The sequence below is a fragment of the Carassius gibelio genome, chromosome A13, assembly GCF_023724105.1.
Source record: "Carassius gibelio isolate Cgi1373 ecotype wild population from Czech Republic chromosome A13, carGib1.2-hapl.c, whole genome shotgun sequence".
Classification (NCBI taxonomy): Eukaryota; Metazoa; Chordata; class Actinopteri; order Cypriniformes; family Cyprinidae; genus Carassius; species Carassius gibelio.
This window is the reverse complement of record NC_068383.1, coordinates 13,517,601-13,534,146: the sequence shown is the minus strand read 5'-3', so window position 1 is coordinate 13,534,146 and position 16,546 is coordinate 13,517,601. Positions and strand designations below refer to the sequence as shown.

General features: G+C 38.8%; 1 protein-coding gene across 2 annotated transcripts in view; it reads right to left on the bottom strand.

Annotated features, from left to right (window-relative positions):
- LOC128026211 (adenosine kinase-like) overlaps nt 1-16,546 on the bottom strand; it is a 176,284-nt gene that overhangs the window by 60,136 nt on the left and 99,602 nt on the right. For both annotated transcript variants that reach the window (XM_052613066.1, XM_052613065.1), the window contains 2 exons: nt 12,451-12,623; nt 8,293-8,401 (listed from right to left, as the gene is read on the bottom strand). In XM_052613066.1, the coding sequence (XP_052469026.1) occupies nt 8,293-8,401; nt 12,451-12,623 (282 nt within the window). The remainder of the gene's footprint in view (nt 1-8,292; nt 8,402-12,450; nt 12,624-16,546) is intronic.

The following is a 16,546-nucleotide window of genomic DNA, read 5'->3' as shown; positions in this document are numbered from 1 at the left end:
AGTAACTGATGTGTGCAGTGAATAAACGAGACTGAAAACCAATCACAAGTTGTCAAAGGAGATGCCATAACATCACATTATAACACACAACCCCATGTGCACTCACGTCAGCTAATGATGCTTCATTTATACTGCAAGCATGTCTCCGCTGGGTAAACAGCCTCCTCTCCCCAACCAGCACAAATGCCTTCCTGATTCGCAGCAAATTAGACACATGGCAAATAATACCTAACTGGCTGCTGCTGTGTTTGCACTACGCATGCATAAATGAATTGGTAAAAGGGGGAGTGAGGCTAATGGTTAAGATGCAACGTGCGTATAATTTGTACAATTAGGCTCTTATCATCATGTAGGACCTCACCATTACTGACTGCTATTAGACAAAATAATAAAATGGTAAACAGATTATAAGTGCAATATTATTACTAGATGAAACTGATAGATTCATTTAGCAAGGGTTTATGATTAATTTGGTCTCTCCCTTGGTACAGCAGTCTGGGCCACAAAATGCTTCCTCTGTGTTGCGTCATATTTGATGAAGTCTTCATCACGGATAGGGTTATTTTCCTGTTTATTACAGTGAAGCTGCGTTGAAGCTGTTTATAAAGTGCTATCTAATAAAGGTGGCTTGTCTTGACTTGTTAGGATATCAGAAACGTATCCTGCTCCCACATGCATGAGATTCGCAGACCACAGAAAAACTAAACAAGTCATTTCACTCACAGTATGACTCATGCATACATGGCAGATCTCTGCAAGAGTGTCCACGGCCAGTAACCTCCGATCATACACCAATTCAAATCAAGATGATGTGCATCTACAGATCTACTTAAGGTTTGCAAAGAATGAATGCAGCCTTGTAAATGAAAGAAAAAAATAGTAATTTTAAATTTTGAATGGATCAAATATTTATATTCACTTGAGACTTTGTTTTATTTATATATATATAAGTTAAGTTAAGTAAGTAAAATTAAGTAAGTTTTTATTACATTGTTTTTTTATTTTGTTTACATTTACTTTGATGAACAATAGATTTAGAACTTGATCAATTAAAATTTACCTGCAATGTTTTTTACAACCGATTGTTTTTTTTACTTTAATATTAATAAAACAATTAAGAATAAAAAAAATAATGATTGTTATATATTATTACATGGAAACAAAAATATCAACAAATAATTGGTTCTGTCATATCATTAATATGTTTGTATGATTCTTGTTTGATGAAAAATATAATAGATTTTCCAACAAGAAAAAGAGAAAACTATTTAATTAAAAATGATCTGCAATTAATATAATGTAATAATACTTAAAGGCTACATATAAATGTTTCCATTTTAATTTGTTACTATTTTAATATTCATATTTAACTAATTAAATATATGCTTATGTACATGTTTATTCTCCAGCATCTCTGTGAGCCTACATACAAGCACCTTGGAAACGAAATATAATATAATGTAATGTAATAATATTTATGTGAAATGACATGACATGTAGCCAATGGGCAGCCATTCTTGCTGCGGTGCCTTCCACAGGGGTCTTGACCATTCACTCCACCCACCTACAGTCCCGGATGGTACCAAGACTGGAACACGCAACCTTTGGGTTACAAGTTCGAGTCTCTAACCATTAGGCCACAACTACCCCCAGGTGTTTAAATAAAAAATTGGTTGCGCATATACACTTGTTTTTGTGCTAACAAAGAGACGTGTGAAATTTCACTGGTACTAGTATCAACTAGTAAAATAATGCTATTGTGACAACCTTAGTAAGCGGCACTAATAGTGACCAGCCTGCAGTGATAGGGCGGCTGCCAGTCACATTTTTCCCTTCACTAGCTGGATTTGCATTGTGTGATCTTTCTGGGTGGAGTGGGGTGGGGTGGGGGGGGTTACAGTTTGGCGGGCAGCTGACGCCAGATTCAGCTCAAGGTCAGCAGGAGGTCTGCCTGAGTACGAGCGTGTGTGTGTCTGAGCAAAAGCAGCGATACCTACGTGGGAGGGATGGCATTGCAAGTCACCTCACTGAATTCATCAGCAGAGCCCTTGTGAACAAGGTGTCCTTATGAGTATGAAATACAACCCACCCCCAACCCGGTGCCCAATTTTGTTGCCAGGGAACTCTGATGTCTGATTGGTGAAAAAAGGAAGAGGGAAAAAAAACAGAGGGGATGATGAAGAATAAGAGAGAGAGAATAATGCCACTTCAGGGTGCAGGCTGCCATACTGCTTGCTGTAATGGTCTCTCTCTCTCTCTCTCCTGCTCTGCTGACAGTATTTTAGACATAGCTCAACCTGCTTTGTGTGCACCATAGCACTTACAGGTCTGAAAGCTCTCACTAGCCAAATGCACATTGTGAAAAGTGAGCTATAGATACTGTTAGAGAGAAGAACAGAGAGAGAATGTGTTTTTTTTCCCTCACAGGTGACACTTCCTTTCACAGCTACCTCCACGGCATAGCCACATCCTCTCTGGACGAAGCATCCACTCAATGGAACTGGCACACGCCTGCAAGTGTCAAGAGCTTCTCTTTTATGTCCCTGGGCTGCTCTAGAACCATCTGCAGCTGGGGGCTCAGAGGCCCGCTGGGCCCCGCTTTTAATTATCTTCATCTCTCTCACACTTCACCACACCCACTGTTTCTATTTTCTCTCTCTCCCATAACGTGACTACGTGCACACCTTTAACTGCTCCTGTCTCTTTAAGAGAACAGTTGCATGTCAGTGGCTTCAGAGACAGCGTGTTCACTCAGAGCAGAGAAGACTGACACACTGAGGTTAATGCTTAGCTGTAATACACAAAACATTTGCACTTTACATTTATGTATTGTAGGATGGTTTGAAGGTACAGTAAATGCCATTATCATATTCTCTGTTTTCCATGTAATATATACATTTTAATTTGAGCTTTATTTAGTTTCAAATAATTCAAGTTAACAATAACACACTGGCAGCTATTATAATGTAAATATGAAGTTGTTTCACTGATTGCTTGATCACTTGAAAATAATAAATATATATTGTATAATACAAAATATGACATAATGTGAAATATGATATGTATGAAACATTTCAAGGCTCCATACAAATGCTTCCATTTTATTGGTTATTATTTTGATTTAAAAATGACCATAGAAGAGGCGACTGACTGATTTACCCTGCTGAGGTTAATGTTTGGGTGTAATACACAACATAACACTTTCTTCTAATGTTTATGAAGAAAACGATGGGTTAAAAAAAAATAGTATGCATATAATATGTTTTTCCAAATCTGTCAGAATTATTTTTGCATGACAAATGAAAGATGATATTTAGCAGAATGTCCATGCTGCTCTTTATATCATACAATGAAAGTGTATAGTGTGACTAGAGATAGATGTGAAAAACAGCAGCTCAGATACGGTGCTAAATAAATGATAACATGTTTTTTTTTCTTTTTATGTGGACCACCCTTTTAATAGACATTGACCGTAATTTGACATTCTTACAGAAATCACAACAAAATAAACAATCCATGTCTTAGCTGTCCATGTGAATGTGCACCATCTCTGAAATCCATCTCCATTTTTGGTGTGTCTTTTGCAGCTCTGTTCCTGTCTCTCTGAACACTCTGCCTCAGGATTCTGATTTCCTAGCAACAGCCTGCCACCAAACATTTGGCACAAGTTCAACACCCCTCCCTCCCTCCTCTTACCTCCCCTTTCTCTTCTCTATTGAAAAATGGCTGTTCTGCCTGTGTGCTGTCCTCTGCCATGCCACGGTGGCAGAAAGGCGCACTGCCCGGCCCGGCCTGGCCCGAGCATCTATTAACTCTCCTCTTGTCCAATTGCACCCTATGGTAGCGGGTGAGCTGTGAGTTGGCAGCAGGCATCATTAATCAGTGCTTTACCGCACAAACTCCCTCATGCTAATCTGATTTACAGATGAATGAAACTGAGGAAAGAGGGAGCAGAAGAAACGGGGGAAACAAAAATCGAGAGTCTTGCTTCTAATATTTAAATGGTTTGTTATATTACATTCTGATATAAATGTATAACAAATTAGTGCTGTCAAATGGTTAATCATGATTAATTGCACCCAATAATAAAAATTAAAAAATTACATAATGTGTTTGTGCACTATGTATATTTTTATGTATGTATAAATACAGAGTGGCAACCTCTCATTCTGTCTCATGAAGTCAACAAGGAAGTGAATAAAACTGCAATTCACCGACTGGCCACTTGAGGCTGGCTGCAAAAGGGAGTCAATCCTCTTGTTAAAATGCCTAAAAAAAAACGTTCACAACCTGGTGCAAAAAATGAGTTAATGAGTCTATATAGCTAATTTTGCCCTTCATGACAACTGTGAGGGGGGTGAATTTTTTATAACTCTAAATTTAAAGTATATTAAGCCTTAAATTTCTGCATAATTAAGGGTGTGGTCACTTGATTGACAGGTGGATTGCCATTGCTGTCGAGCTAGGTGGGCGTGGCTTCAGCAACCAGCTCCCGCCTTTTTGCCCATTTTCGATTATCCAGGAGTGTCACACGGTGACGTGCTGCCAAGATGGCGACTCTGCACATTTTGAGCTTCAGAAACACTCTTCAGGAGTCTACGGGTGATGTCATGGACACTAAGTCCATAAATAATACATACACACATATACACACACACACACACACACGTTCAGGAAATGCCTATATTTAGCCTCTTAATAGAACACCAAGGTAAATTAAAATCAATCCCTGAGGTTAAAGTGAGCGAGTTGCATGGTTTCATGTTCACACAGGGATGTCTTCCACTCTGAACACAAGGTCAATAGAGATTACCGCTCAAGGAGGCCTCCCTTATCACTGCACTGAAGCATGCCACAGTGCATTAAGTGGAAATGGCGCTGGATGGTCTCCACTCAACCCTATTTAAAAAACAATCTCAGCAAAATGCACCGCGGAGGACTATCAAGCAGAACTTTGCACTTATGATTCACAATATGTCCTTGTTTACCATTAAATGAGTAAATCTAGCTGGTTACTGAGAGGTGCTTCGGTGGAAAACGGAGCAGTCCTGATTGATGCCATGATACGGTACAATTCTAAGGCCATGGCTCCGTAAAGAGCAGATAAGAATTCTGGCAGTGGACTGGGGTGCCATCACAATGTGCTATCCCATAATGTCAAGGGAGCTATGTGAGAATCAGACCAGATCTGAAGCAGTCCAGTGTAAGAGCTCTCTAAGGGGGTGAGCTGAGGATTGACCACCACTGTATTGTGATCTCACAGATGGGCTCACACACTTGCCAATTACATGGCAATTACATATTTGCACAACCACCAATGATAAACCCAGCCAACATATTTGCATTTTAAATGAATTGGGATTTAATCACTTTTATGCTGAAGACCCAAAATGTGGCTGAATTACAGTGTCAGTTATCCATATACATTTCCTGTTTCCATTCTAATTCACCAACTCTCCATTTGACTCAATTAGAGCTACATTAAAGGGGTCATATGATGTCATTTAAAGTTTTCCTTTCTCTTTGGAGTTACAAGCTCTTGGTGCATAAAGATCTGTAAAGTTGCAAAGACTAAAGACTTAAATCCAAATAGATATTCTTTATAGAAGTTAAGATTTGTCCACGCCCTCCTAAAATGCCTTTTTAAGCATGCCCCCACATGTCACAACGTGGGAATATTTTCATAACGCTGGCCAAATATTAATGCGAAGAAGGTGGTGTAACTTTTATTCTCTCTGTTGCCACCGGCGACGTGTCTTGGAGAAGCTGTGTTTTTCATTGTGAAAGCGAAACTATTTTGTTTGGCCTTCCAAAAGAGGACACAACTAGAAATCAGTGGTTAAGTTGTATTTACAACACTGTTCCGGAACAGTTAAACCCAAATATGTGTGCCACTGACTCACAGTATGCAAGTACGTTTACATATGAAAAGGATTTGCCACTGATGATTCAAATCCAAGTTTTGAGCAGATCACAAATGCAGACATGGTATTATGTTTACACAGGTAATGCGTAATAAGACTGTGTAAGTCATTATAATCAGGATTTATTTCCCCACCGTGTAAAACAAATGCAAACCTGTTTGAAATGGGTTTTATTGTTTTTGACTTGTTGTGCGGGCACACGTCACTACAGTATGATATGTGGCGTGACTTTTACTTTTACAGGCATTTGTCCAATCACAACACAATGGAGAGCTGGCCAAACAAAGCACACCTTGCTTTTCAGACCAATCAGCTTTGTAAAAAACTACGCATTTTAGAACGCCGGGCATAGAGGAGAAACAATGTACAGTATGTCCAGTTATTTCATACTTAAAAATAAAATTAAGGTCAGCAGAGAGAGAGAGAGAGAGAGACAGATGTGACTTGATACATAAGGCCAGACTGGCTGGTGCCACAGCCTGTGATGGTTATATGGAAGAGGAAATCGCTTACATAATCCTGCGTCAGTTGAATACAAAGACTCCAAGATAACCGGCAGGACTACGAACAAGAGTGCTCAGTTTATTTGATCAACCGGCTTGTTTTCAGTTCCTCAGTTCAAATAATCAAGATCTGACGTTTAGCCAAAACAAGCTCCGGAGTCCCTTCTCTGAAACAAGTTCGTGTAGAACAAAAAGGAAATCCGTAGAGATTTCGACCATCAAGACCGTAGTCCTGACACGTTGGAGTCGGCTCGCTTAGGGACCATGTCCATCTCTACCTGCTCACTGCTCTTAGACCAGAGGCAGAATTCAGGAACTTTCGCTCCACCATTAAGGTGGGAGAAGATCTACTCCTCTAATGAACTTTCTCTGGCTGGATAATCAATTCTCACACTCCTCGACCATCACCGGGCCGCCTCTGGCCAGAAAGAGAGAGAGCGCGAGAACAAGAAAAATGTGTGGCTGGAGTGCAGCTTGGCTAAATGCATTAAACATGTCTGTGGAGCGGAGACCTGCAGCGCACCTGGAGAAGCTGAATTCACGACTCGGTTTGGACCGGTGGAGGAAAAACAAGCCAGCCCGCTGGGACGCTCAGCACTCTAATCTCAGCTGAAATTTGAGCCTTGGACAAACTAAGCAGGGCATCCACAACAGAAACTATCATCTCTCCCTAAGGATCGCTGTCAAACAAGCACTACCAAAAAGCCTGTCCTGACAAAACAGGGACTAGACTTTCAATAAACACTGGAATGTGCTTGCTTGCGTTCTTTGCCGTCGAGGACAGACATTCATCCAATGGCACAGCTTGATGTGGATCTCGATGCTCGGCGGAGCGTCTTGTGCGACTGCATGCTTATGCAACAAACATGCTGAAAAGAAGTGATGGCGACAGCAAGCCGATGGAGCGGCAGAGCCATCAGGGCACTTTCCTGTGAATGTTGGCGCATTCAGCCAAGTTTGAAAACACAAAGGCTGTCAACACGCAACAGCTCCTCAATATTCATGTATAGCCTCAAGCTTCCCATTCACCAAACGACAGTGTGATGATAAATGTTTAATCAGGGCCGAAAATGATTTGATTAGAGTGTCACGTTACAATGGCTGCCAAATTGAGCTTCAAAGACTGATTCCTGCCTCGAGGTTAATCACATTCCTACAATACAGGTATTCAACAAATGATGTCCAAGCCTGTGCGGATGCCAGACTTTCCCTCAATGAATGGAGCTTACAGCAGGTACAGACCCACACAGAGAGCCATCCCAATCACATTTGCAATGGCTCATTAACAATAAGGTCGGAGTGTAATAGGGGTCGCTCGTTACACACCAACCTTGATTACCTGTAATTACAAGCAGTGGCTTTTGCATCTCTCTCTTCTCATGGTGTGTACTCAGAATTAACCAGCACAGTTGACTAGCGAAGTGGACGAGCGCTTAGACAAACTTATTTTTTTAAGGGCTTGAGGTACATGCACCGTATATAAATGCATAGGGTCAGTCGGTGACCTTCAGAGTGAGACATCCCACCCCCTTGTGACCTGTTAATCAAAGCTCTCGACTTTCACAGGTCAAAGAGCACTGACTGTGCTCTACACTCCACCCCTCATCTTTCAGTAACAGTTACGACCCTTCAGGACTTCACAATTTCAATTGACACACATTTCAAAACACACATCCCCAAAAAAATCTCTCATCCATCATCAAGAGGAAAAAGTTGCACCCTCTGCAATCTGATTTTTCTGTGTTTGGCTCAGAAAAGAATAAGCAAACTGCCAACAACTTGAAAAACTGAATTTTAACACATCACATCATGTGGTGACAAACTGCAAACAAGGCAAAAGCGTCAAGAGAGGCAGTTCTACTTACAGCGATGTAGTAAACTTGGGCTTTCTCAACAAGTTTCCAGTTCTCCTCCAGATCGAGGTGTTTCTCTTTCTTGTAGCAATTAGCAGCTGCAAGATTTGCAACAAGAGACCTAACAGACAACAAAAACACAAAACTACAGTCACTGTCAGATTATAAAGTGGAGTCAACATTATTATATTTTCCAGCAAAATGTGTATTTAAATATTACATAATGGGGTTACATTATGGAAATATAATTTCCAGATTTCAGAACTGCAAAAAATAAAACCATTTAAATAAAAATGTAACATTTTTAATATTTTAAAAAAGATTTTTGTTATTTAATTAATTTATTTTTTTATTATTATCATTTTATTTATTTTTTAAGTCTACGGGGGGTGGCATGGGTTCTAAATTTGCACAGTTGATTTTTGTTTTATACAACTGTTCCCAGAAGAAAATTCAACAAACAATTGTTATCAAAAAAATATATATTTTACATATTTTATTTTGTACATGATACAATATTTTATACATTTGAAGAGTAGTAGCGTGTAATAAATAAGTAAATAACTTGAGTTCAGTGAAAATGTTGGTGTGCATCTAAAAAAAAAAAAAAAAAACTACTCCAGCAAGACAAATGGTCCAGCAAGATTTATATTATAAAAAAAGTTGAATGTAGCTGAATACATGGTTTCACAAATGCATTTGTTTCCAGAAGGCTTTATCTTTAAAATCACCACCATTATATGACCCAAGGGTACTGTCTATTTCTCATAACACCAATGCCAATTTCCTTCTTTTAAATGGCTTTGCATAAAACAAACCACATAAAGCAGTTGAAAACCGACTTTATCTTCAGGGTGATTGTGTAAATTATACAGCTCCTTCACGGAGTGAAACGTGCTGCTGCTGTAGCTTTGTAAATTGCTGTAGGCGGAATATGATTAACATATGGACTATGGTTTTCTAAACAGTTGCTTAGTGTCAGCTCTACCGGAATTAAATATCAACATACTTTTTTTCTTTATTTCTCTTATTTTTATTTAAGTGCAAATGCCTTACAAGACCTTTCCCATGAATAAATGAACAAACAGATCAATGCAGGAGAACTGCAAACGTCCACCAGGACTGCTGTTTCTCCATTAACCTCCCGGTGGTCCTCGTATCAACAAAAACAACTAATTCCACTTTGAAAAACAACCACTCTCATTATTCACTTGTTACTGAGAGGATGCAGTCCCAACAGGCCAGCCGCTACAATGAAGCAGCATTAGCCTTAGAGAAAAAGCACTGCTATGCACAGTCAGGCCACAAATGAGAATCAATAGACCTGCGGCTTCTGGAGGAAAACTGAACAGGTTTGATAGAAACGGCAGACGTAGAGAATAGATTAACAGGTGCATGCTCGTTAAAACGGGTTCAAGAGAATACAAATGTTAATCATGTAATCAGAAATGAGTACATATACTGTATATATTATTTCCGCCTTACAAATTTGATTTGCTGTGTTGTAGCAGAGACTCAAGAGACAGAGCAACGGTGCTCAGGTTTAGGAGTCCAGTTTAAGTCCAGCCCGCAACGGGTACAATATGTGTTTATGTTGTGCATCTCTACTATGTGTATCCATCTAATTAAACACCTTTCCCTGACAAAAAAAAGCATCTGACTGTAATTTTCACAGAAGAACATGCAATAGGCTGATCTGACACTCCCCCGGCTTGATGTCATCATTTTCATTAAAATCAAATCCATTAAGGCATAACAAGCATTTCGAGTGGCAGAGACACGCTGATCTAACCAGGCAGATTGTGTCACGACTCTTCTCCACGGCTTACAGTGAGAGGCGGCACAGAGAGGAAGGGCAGACCATTCGCTGCAGGCTGTAGACCCATGACCTCTCTCCCTCCCTCCAACAAACGGGTCTGAAATCAGCGGCCTTTTAACACTGTTTCTCGTCTGACCTGTCTCACCAGTGGCTGCATACAGGTGCACTGCGTAGCTGGAGGGAGAAAGTATTGAGTAAGATATTGATCAAACTGCTTTCAGGCCTTGAGCTGCAGGTCTGCGAGTCTCTTGTAATGAAAGGGTCTGCTTTGACAGGTGAGGTGCTAATGAGAAGAGTCTCATAAGGCCAAGGCTGACAGCTCTACAAGCCGCTGCTCTTTCAAACGGTCTCTAATGCACTCACACTAACTCTATGACAGTCTAAACAAAGAGACCAGCCCTCATAAATCTCCTTCTCGAATTTCATATCTTCACTGGTTACATGGGACCTTTTAAATGTATATTACATGACTATAAGTATGTGCACTCCAAAGGGGGTCTATAACACCTGGAGAATGCTAATCGGTAGTATTTGCTTTCATAAACAATCTCTCAACATCAATTCTGTTACAGCACATGCATGAATCCACAATAAACTACACCGGATGATCTGCAGTGTCTTTCATTTGTCAGCTTAGCTCAGAGAGGACACACCTGTGAGTGCCTGCTCATGTACACGCACCATTCCAATAGTTTTGTTAGCAGCTCTGATTAAAAGGCAGTAGCATGGCTGACAACATGCAAAACAAATGCAGATCACCACCTGAACGATCACAGCTGCCTCAGAGGAGCATCTATTATTCAGCTGATGTCACTGAGACCGGTGCCCCTGCATATGTATGCATTTTTTTCATTAAAGGAATAGTCCTGCCAGAAATTAAAATTATGTAATAAACTGTGTATATTTTTCAGTGAACCCAGAATATCTTAGCACAATAAAAAAAACGTTTACAGCGACCGTGTTTGTCAAGCTCCAAAAAACATTTTCCTGCACTAGTACTAAGCAGCACCATTGTGATTCAATAGCACAGAACATACAGTCTGTTTCTAGGACAAATGACTCTTTCAGTTCAATTCAAGTTTATTTGTATAGCGCTTTTTACGATACAAATCATTGCAAGGCAACTTTACAGATAATGAAGTTTCTTCAATATTTAGTAGTAGCTTATATGTGGTGACTGTCAATTTATGTGCATATGACAGGAATTTTAAGAAAAATTAATACAAGTCTCTTATGAGCCGGTTCTTTCTAGTGAACAAAAATATGATTCAGCCAATGTGGTTACTGAATTAATCTCGTTAAAAAGACTCAACAAACTGAACTGAAAGATATTCATGGTCATGTCTGACTTAATATAATATATATATAAATAAATATAATACAATTCTATGATATAACATTTTAACATATGAGTAAATGTACAAATAACCAGGGGTGCACATAAGTTTCTCAGTCTGGTTCTTATGAGGCCACCTGGAAATTTGGTCTGGTGCTCATACTGCACATAATGTGACCCATTAAATATAGCTATAAAAAATTATTATTGTAATAATAACAACATTAATGCACTTTAGTATTTTAGTTTTTTTTATAAAACAAATAAAATAGGAAAGTGTGATAAAACTATTATTTTACAGTGCACTATTAAAAATATTTACATGATAATTTATTTATTTATTTAAAGAGTTGCTGTCAAGTATGTATATGCGTCGTCGTGTGAAGTGCAGCAGTGAATGAAATGTCAGTTCTACAAGAACATTAAAGATCATTGACAGAAATTCAGTATCATTAAACTCCTTAATTCCCAATCCTAATATCCATGGCGGCAGTTTTTTTTCTTTCTGATATAGCTTTTTCCTTTTAGATTATCCGGGCAAGCCGCAAAAATGTGTCAGCGGGCCATCAGAAGTTTAAATTTGCTGTTCATTTGAACAAATCCTCACAGTTCGTATGATTACAGATTAGTCAATAAGCTTCCGTGCTTACGGTCACATTTTCTTCACAAGCAGAGAAATAGTAAGTGACACTTAAATAAACACATCAATCAGCTCTGTTCAAATGTGTAGGTAGCACTTTATTCGTCCCAAGCGGTTTCACATATCTGCTCAGTCATGGAATCTAGCACCCTTCAGGGCCAAGTCATGCGGTGTATCAAAATACCTCTGTGCTGATCTAACCCCGGCAAATAAATAAATCAAGAGCTCTAGTGGAAAAGAGCAGAACAGCCGGCAAGGGAACAGTGAGTCCCAATGCATAGTGAGGTGGGGTGTGTGAATGTGCGCTGTGTGTGTTGGGGGGTGCTATCCTGAGGAAGCGATAAGGGCCCTCCCTAGAGGAAAGGGGTGGCTGACCTGTTGTCGCCAGTGATGCAGGCAGCGCACGTCCCCGTGGGCTCTTCGCTCTGCTCGTAGTAGTGGGCGTCCACGTGGGCCTCCTCTGCCTTCTCCTTAAGGATCTTCCCAAACTTATCCTTCCCAATGCAGCCGAAGAAGGTGGCCACATTGTGCGGTTCCTGGATCATCCACTGAGAGGAAAGACAGATTGAGACGGAAGGGGGGGGCAAAGGAAAGAGAGCAGAGGAAAAGCGATTATTCCTATACGTAAACATAGCTTCCATATCTGGCGGTTAAAAAAAAGACTGGAAATCACATATCCAGGATCTAGGAAGTTGTCTATATATTGACAATTCCTGGAAAGGCAAAATGGACCTGTGCGTGCAACTCTGCAAGAGAATAACTAGAGAATGACTAATGAAAAAGGAAGTAATAGCGAACTGATAAAAATGCTTAAATCAAGGAACAACAAGTGAGTCATTCGTTAAGCATTTCAATACAGTCTTTTTTTAACCTCTAAATATTTATTTATAATGTTTTAAATATTTACAAATACTTAAAATACTTTTCCTGCTTATTTTTTTGTATTATTTATATATTTATTTTACTATTAATATGTGTGTCGTTTTATTGTGACACAGCGTCTTAAAAATGTGGTGGGAATAGTGCTAAAAAAAAACTAAATGTAGAGATGGCGAAAGACTTCTAAAACAGAGTACATTGACAAAATTAAGAAAATAATTATATTTAGAAGCACATAACCTAGCTGATATCAGATATTGATTTACATTTGAACTCATTCAGAAAAAGCTCTTTTTCACCCCACAATTATTGTATTGTACTATAACTGATGTTAAACTGTGTTAAAATAGATTACAGAGGTGCACTAATTCCAGCACCCTGGACGGTGGTTTACCACACACACTGTGACATCGCCACTTTTATGGGGATGATGAAAATGTATTTCTAGGTTTTTAGTGCTGTGGGGTTTATCCTCTGAAGATTTATTAGAGTCCACAGTGCTATGTTTGCTGCTTTTATTGCAACCTTGCAATGTCTGTTGATGGAGTCCCTTGTGAATGAGATGCTCAGCCTAAGAGAGTAATCAGTCCAACCTAAGAAGCTTGTCCGTCTGTGGAGCAATACCCCTTTGTTTACGGTGTACAGTCTGTTAAATATTAGACTAAAAAGACATAAACATCCTAAAGCTGCTGATGAGGCTAATGTCGCAGTGGGCACCTAAGGTTCAATGTGAAATCACTTTCACAACCCATTTGACTTACTATGTCTTGTCAATCAAAAGTTTCCTCAGCTGTACCATTCTCTTCCCATTCCTTAATTAAGGACTTAAATGAACTAAAAGGGATATTCAATGACTTGGAAAACTTCTTGTATCCATCTTCTGCTTTGTGCCTTTTAATTACTTTTTTGTTGAGTTGTTTGTAGCTTAATGTTGATGGTGAAAGTCCTGCCATAATATTGACTTGCCAAATTAAACCTTCCAGATGGTGTATTTATACTAAAATCAATTGAAAGCCCTTGACTGCACACAGGTTACCTCCATTTAACTATTGATGCATCTTCTAAAACCAACTGGTCACACTACTGATCGTTTAAAATGGATCAATACTTCTCAAATCAGTTATATTGGATTCATACTTGTAATTGTTCTGGATCAAAGCCAAATGAAATGATAGTTTACTTAAAAATTCTGTCATCAAATACTCATCTACATGACATTCCAAAGACTTTCTTTCATCTTCAACACACGAACTGATATATTTTAATGAAACCTGAGAGATTTGATGCTTCCACTGAAAGTCCATTCACCCAAAACATGGCAATTTTTAAAAGTTCATAAAGACATTGTAAACAATCTGCATGAATCGAAATGAAGTCTTCTGAAAATTTCACATACGGAGCCACTGGCTCCTATAAGAAACAAAAATAGTCGCTAAGTAAATTTTTTTTTTTTTTTTTAAATACCACAGAATAAATGTTTACTCTCTTTTTATATATATATATATATATATATATATATATATATATATATATATATATATATATATATATATATATATATATATATATATATATATATATATATTTTTTTTTTTTTTTTTTTTTTAATAAATACTTTAAAATTACAGTCATCCTGTTTTGTGTTTATGTCTCCCATCCTTTTACAGAATTAGCATTTTAATCCATCTTGTAGATGTCCTGGGAACTAAGATTCACTTAAAGTAGGAGCTAAATGTCTTTTCCAACTTCAGAACTATATACAGTCACAAAGAATTGTTTGATACACAGAATCTGTGCCAATATCATGGACCATAACCACAGTATGTCAGCATCACTTGGAAATTGAGTGCAGTTTGGGCTCTTCCTTCCATACATCTTATAAATGTTGTCGTGTGCCCTTCACACATCAAGTCTGTTGTAAAAATAATGGTATGCGGGTCAAGTACAAATATGAATATGCATGATCGAGCATATATTTAGCACCTCTTTAAAGTAATTTTTTTCTAGCTACCTAATGAACTTACAGAACGCCAAATGGTTTCCTCTGAGGAAAAATGTGATGTGCATCATCTCAGTTTATTACGTCAACATAGCAAAAGATGTGATCACAAAACAAGCACAAATAAAAGCATTACATGCAAATTTGTAGGTCATAAGCACATTTCTACAGGTGCCAGTAGTGATCTTTCGCAAATTGATATTTTTGGGCATTAATTATTTAGGCACAGTCTGGAGTATAGTTGAAATATACAAATCGTGATAACTCGGAGCAAATGCTCAAAGCTCTGTGATCATCCCTGCTGAATCTAAGATTTCCTGAGGTAATTTCCCATGATTCCTGCTGCTGCTGTGCACAGATTCAACACTTACAGACCACAACACTCCCATATGACACGCTGATACATTTGATTCACCAGGCAAACCTTGGGTGACAAAATAAAAATAAAAATGATGTAACCATAAAACACACCTCTAAACGTATACCTGTCAGCATTGTAATTCAAAAGATACATGCATGCATCTTTGATTGTTTAAGAGACAGCAGAGCTCCAATGGCAGCTGATTAGGAAGGATGGGGTCGGGGCGGTGCTTCTAATAAGCCTCCAAAAACAGCTTGGCACAGCACACACCTTTGTTCTGACTCACATAATCAAAGCAAGCCTAAAACTGCAGTCAATCAAAGAGGTCTGCTGTGAAACACCAGTCTATTCGTCTCCATCTATTGCAATGACCCCCTCCTGCTGACAATTACTTTCAAATGGAGATCTAAATAAAAGATGATATGTCCATTAAGACAAAAAGCTATCTGCAGGGTCGTGGGGAGGTCGGTCTGAGGCAGGCGTAAGGGATATTCATGCTCAGTCACATCCCAATTACCCGCCAGCAGCACTGGCAGGGTGTGAGCAAGCGTGTGTGAGGAAAGCTTCATTACGGAGGGGGATGAAGTGCTGAAATTAAACAGCAGTGTCTCCCGCTGTGTTGAGCCCCTCGGCCTTGAACGCACAGCCCGGCTCTGACATAATGTGGCTGCACATGATCACGTAAGCGAAGACTCTCACACACTCATACTGTACAGTGTGCGTGCATGCATTAGGGTTGTTTGGGGAAGTGAAGAGAAACATGCAAACAGAAATATAACAAGTTATGTAAAACGCTGATGTTCCTTCAAAATTTGCTGATCGTATGGAATTTTTTTTCTTTTTTTACAATAAGAAAACAACCCACCGTGTAGAGCCAGATTAGGCCATTACAAGAATAAAAAAAGAAATCGGTACATGGATACATGCCCGCATAAACATATGACAATTTTACTGTATTTGTGATCAAATAAATGCCTTGTTGAGCATAAGATAGTTCTTAAAAAAAAAAAAAAGAAAATGCAAAATTCTTACCATAATTCTTACTAAACAAGTCAGAATTTATTCATTTATCAATATCTATCCATTTCTAATGACCTATACAATGATATTCCTTTAAATGTCTGAAGCATTAATTGTTACAGATGTGAAGGCTTTTTCTTGGGGAGGTGACCCAACACGTATCCCAGTATCCTAACTGCCTCTCTTCTCAGTCACATGCTTGCTGCAGCTAT